The sequence below is a fragment of the Osmerus eperlanus genome, chromosome 6, assembly GCF_963692335.1.
Source record: "Osmerus eperlanus chromosome 6, fOsmEpe2.1, whole genome shotgun sequence".
In the NCBI taxonomy this organism is placed as follows: Eukaryota; Metazoa; Chordata; class Actinopteri; order Osmeriformes; family Osmeridae; genus Osmerus; species Osmerus eperlanus.
The window spans coordinates 17,328,369-17,333,345 of record NC_085023.1 but is presented as its reverse complement, the minus strand read 5'-3'; the positions used below and the strand labels follow the sequence as shown (position 1 = coordinate 17,333,345).

The window sequence follows — 4,977 nt, the reverse complement described above, 5'->3', positions numbered from 1 at the left end:
GCTTCTATCCGGCTTCTATATCCGAAGGTGAACAATTTTTTCTCAACCCCTCCCATCAAGCAATGCTACTTCTGTTGTAGGAAGTTAAGTTATGGTTTCGGGGAAAAAATACTATTCATACACCGAGTACAAATTAACTTAGGCAGCCTCGGATATTTTAGAAAACTGGAGTTCAGCTTCATATTCTGAGAGAACGGAAACTTCCAAGGATAAAGAAGTTTGATGAAGCCTACATAACTTACAGTAGGCCTACTATTTTTTTCAGTAGCTTACTCAGAGGATCCAAAAAATGTAAATGTAAATAAACATTCCTCATTTATGACGTGTTTGTTTTTTATTTATTCAGCATTGTTTTAACCAATGCACATCAAGATTCTGACATCGTCAGTTTAAGGGAACAAAAAAGGCAGCAAACAGAGCATGAAATTATCTTTATCCCTTATCCCTATTCCTCCACCCTGACTTCCAAATTCATCCACAACTCCCTTCTCACCCCTGGCCCAGTATGCTTGCATCATGGTTTGAGTAAACACATGCTGGACACAAGGACACAGGGTGGGTGGGCTTCTCTCCGGAACTATTTATTTGTCTATCAGTGCACATGTACACACTCACTCACACAGACACACACAGTGAAAGCCCTTGCAGAACAAATCATCCACGAGGACCCCCTGACTCAGTGCTCTGGTTAATGATTAACCAAAGCAATGCTGCTCACCAGTGGAAGATTTTGTTAAAGCGCACAGCCAACCATTGTGGACCTCAGAAACCCCACAGCATCAGTGGACAGCACAGCAGACACAACGGTAAGACTAAATGTTTTACTTTGACTTTCCATTAGACAACAATACAAACAAAACTAAAGATGTCTGAATTTAATGATAGGTTACATTTTGGACCAGAGAACTGAGAGTTGTCTTTAAAACATGCATAAACCTCACGTCAAATAATATTTTTGATTTTAGTTGGAACTAACCATTCCTCTGGCTGAACTCAGTCACAATTTAAAAAAAATAATTTAGAGTGAGACTGAGAGAATGGAACAGCGTGGACAGACACAGTAATAAAGTACCATTAAACAAATATATACAAAATAATCATTAATAAATCAATGAAAAATATAGATTTGAGCTGAGATGTGTTAGCTTGACCTGTGGGTCTAAGGTTGCATGCGGGCATTAGTGTGACCCTGTACTTTATTCTTTGTGCTGGATGTTCACCAATAGACTGGACAGGAAACCTTCTCAGAAATGGAGGAGCTCAAAGTATGCAGATGTTTGTATAAGATTAGTGAATTTTTTGCTTTTGGTAACAAATATTCATGGTGGGTGTTTGGTTCTTAGCTCAGTGGGTTGCCAAACGTGGTGTTCTGTTGCCATGCAGTCAGTTTGCCTTCTGTGGATGTTTCCTCTCTGGCACACACTGAATCAATTACTGCTTGCCATGCCTCTGCTCAGAGTTCCACACAGCCAATCGTGAGTGTCTTTGTTATGAAGAAAACCTCCATAACATAGACAAGTCAGCTGAACAGAGTAACCGACATTGACTTTACAAACACTTTCTTCTCTCTATAGAAACTCTTTGACTCCAGACTTGAGGAAGGTCAAAATGGATAGAACCCTCTCCCCTCTTGTCCTCCTCCTAATGCTGTCCTGCTCCGGGTTAAGCCTTGCCAACCGCGTGTACGTCCATCCCTTTAACCTGTTCGCCTCGGACAATGTCAGCTGTGAGACCATCCAGACTCAGGAGACCAAGCCCTTGGAAACGGTCAGCGTCGCTCCGCTAAACATCGACAACCTGGAACCGGACAGCAGGAACTGCTCCTGCTCTGACAACCAGGAGCACAACATCACCCAGCGGACCGCCGTCCTGGCCGAGCTCCTCAACTCGCTGGGTCTGAGGATGTACCAGGCCTTGAGCTCCAAGCAGAAGGACTCCAACACCCTCATCTCTCCCATCAATTCCTTTGGCTCCCTGGTGACTTTCTACCTAGGAGCTTCGAAGAGGACTGCCATCCCCTATCAGCAGCTGCTGGGGCTCAACAAGGACACGGACAAGGAGGACTGCGTCTCCCTGGTGGATGGACACAAGGTCCTGAAGACACTGCAGCGCATCAACTCCCTGGTGGACGGGCCCAAGGACGAGATCGACACCAGGGTCTGGTCCTTTGCCCGCCAAGACGTCCGTTTGGCAGAGGACTTTGTTCGAGGCACTCAGGACTTCTCTGACGTGTCATTTATCAGAGCAGTGGACTTCTCTAACGCACAAGAGGCAGAAGTGCAGGTGAACAGCTTTGTGGAGAAGACATCAGGGGGTAAAGTGAAGGATCTGTTCAAGGACCTGAGTCCAGATACCAACCTGCTGTTCATCAGCTCTGTACAGTTCAAAGGTGAGAAGCTTCCTTACAAATACGTTTTTAAACAGGGATATTTTTTGGTTAGAATTTTTGTTTGAAGCCTTACTGTTTAGCCCACTGAGATAAGCCTATTGATTTGGGTAGGCAGCTAGGGGAGAGGAGAACAGAGAAGCATAGAGCAGAGTACATGCTCTAGGCTAGAGTACAGTAGAATATAGTAGTCTAATTTTGTTTTTGTTTAAACCTTTTTTTTTTTTTTCAACCTTTCAAACCTTTTTGTCACACACAGCACAACACAATTTCAATTTTGTTAAAACTTTTTTTTTCCATAAATATTTTTTTAACCTATTGAAACGTTTTTTTATGGTAGGCACACGTGGGATTCACCAGACCACCTGGACCAACATCAATTTAACTTGTTTTCTTGTTACATCAGGGAACTGGAAGACAGCCTTCCAGCCAGAAAAGACCTCCATGCAGGAGTTCAAGGTGGACGAGAAGACAACTGTCTCAGTGCCCCTGATGACCCACACCGGCCACTACCGGTACCTGAACGACAAGGGGCGGCGCTGTACTGTTGTGAAGCTGGCGCTGAGTAAGCGGGCCTACATGCTGCTGGTTCTGCCCCACGAGGGGGCCAGCCTCAGTGACATCGAGGCCCAGCTACGCTCAGATGTCATCTCAGGCTGGTACCAGCATCTCAAAGAAGGGTGAGTCCTTATGGTCCACATCTATATAAACCAGGCTGTATAACAAACAACTAAGTACACATATACTGTATTAGTACTGTACTGGACCCAATTATAAGCATCTCAATATGAGTGAGTACAGCTACTGTCATCCACATCACACTTTGCTCCACTAAGATTTGAGACACAGTGGGTCAACAGAGCTATCTGGAGCTGATAGCCAGGACTGTAGTACTGTAAGATTGGAGGTTTAACAGCTCAGACAACTGTGTGTGTGTGTTCCCTCATCCAGACTCCTGGAACTGTCTCTGCCCAAGTTCTCCATGGCGGCCTTGACTGACCTGCGCGTCCTGCTGACTGATATGGCGGTGGAGATTGAGAAACGCCTGCTGGGCTCCGAGGCTGAGTTCGAGCGACTCAGCGATAAGAAGCCCTTCAGCATAGATAAGGTGAGATGAGATCCTTCTAGAAAACATAAGTCAGATAATGTTACAGTGGTCAAATTTGGAATTTAGGATATTACACACACACACAATATGCTGTGTGAAAACAAGAGCTTACAGGGGAAAAACTGAAAAACACTGTAATTACACATTGACAGTACAGTGGCAAGGATAGATATACTTTACATACATAAATGCATCATACATATTTGTACTCTAGGGAGAAATACATGCCCTGTGTAGCATACAGTAACGGTTCTTGTTGCCATCTCCAGGTGTACAACAAGGTAGTGTTTGAGATGTCAGAGGAGGGTGCAGAGTCTCAGGACAGGAACCAGGAAGGAGGAGTTCCCCAGCCCCTGACCGTCAACAGGCCGTTCTTCTTCTCCATTGTTGAGGGCAACTCCAACGCCATACTTATGCTTGGCAAGGTCACCAACCCAACACTCTAGAACAACTTAGCAACATCATCATGACAACCAGCCTGGAAAAACTCCTAGATTATCTAAAAATGCCCAAACTATTAAAAGACTGTCAGTGTTAACTCTCAACAACTGCTCTGAGATATAATAATAGTTTATACATAAAACGTTATGATAGTTTGCTGCAGCATTAAAGATCATGTAGAATGATCCAGAGTTCAGATTAGGTGTTGTTAAATCTAGTAAGTATTCAAGACTAGAAGATTGATGGGGGAAGTATTATCACCAAGATGTTGAAAGACACGGAGGACCAGAAAACAGGTTTGAGTGTAGAGACAGACATGATGCATCCAAACATATTCCCTGAGCACAGTGGGAAGTCATGTGCTGCCAAATCATTATAGATTTGTTTTCTTTAAATTCTCACGAAACGCCATATTTTGTTTCTGTGGTTTGTAGTCATACAATTGTGTACTGTATGCTGTACTGAAAGTTGTGGTTCTTTGAGATGTGTTACTTAATAGTCTAAATGAGTAGATTTCTATCATGTTGAGAGTTTATTTTTGTCTTGTGGTTTGTTATTACTCAAATAAACCAACTTGTTTCTCAATTCAGAATGTCAAGACACAAACGAGCTGTAGGCACATTCATTTAAGTCTAATGCGAATGACCAGAGGTATAATCCAGTTTGAGAATGTTTACTGACAAAAAAAGGGATTAAATTACATTTTGTCACATGGTAGAAAGTGTTCTCCCATGCTAATGAAGCTCTCGAAACAACTCCATGATGTCACTCTGTCTGAAAGGGAGCCTCAATAATCAACACTCAATGTACATGCACTTGTTTTGTACATTTGTGTCGAAATTATGATTTTTGCATCCTATTGACTTAAGAAGTGTAAGAGCCACAATGTGAGACTTTCATTTCTTGATTTCCAACACCAAAGTAAGAAGTTTAAGATTCTTGCAATGGTGTTTCTGTTGACCACGGATATAACTCAAACTCTGCTTCACATTACCCCAACACCAAAATCAATAGCACAGCTCCTCTGGTCAGACGAGTCTCC

The 4,977-nt window shown here is 43.1% G+C and overlaps 1 protein-coding gene across 1 annotated transcript; it reads left to right on the top strand.

Annotated features, from left to right (window-relative positions):
* The first annotated feature begins 587 nt into the window (after positions 1-587).
* agt (angiotensinogen) lies at positions 588-4,520 on the top strand. The gene is made up of 5 exons (XM_062464065.1): positions 588-806; positions 1,575-2,389; positions 2,793-3,066; positions 3,338-3,494; positions 3,764-4,520. Exons 2-5 carry the CDS (start codon positions 1,609-1,611, stop codon positions 3,938-3,940), a joined length of 1,389 nt encoding a protein of 462 aa, XP_062320049.1. The 5' UTR covers positions 588-806; positions 1,575-1,608; the 3' UTR covers positions 3,941-4,520.
* The last annotated feature ends 457 nt before the right edge of the window (positions 4,521-4,977 follow it).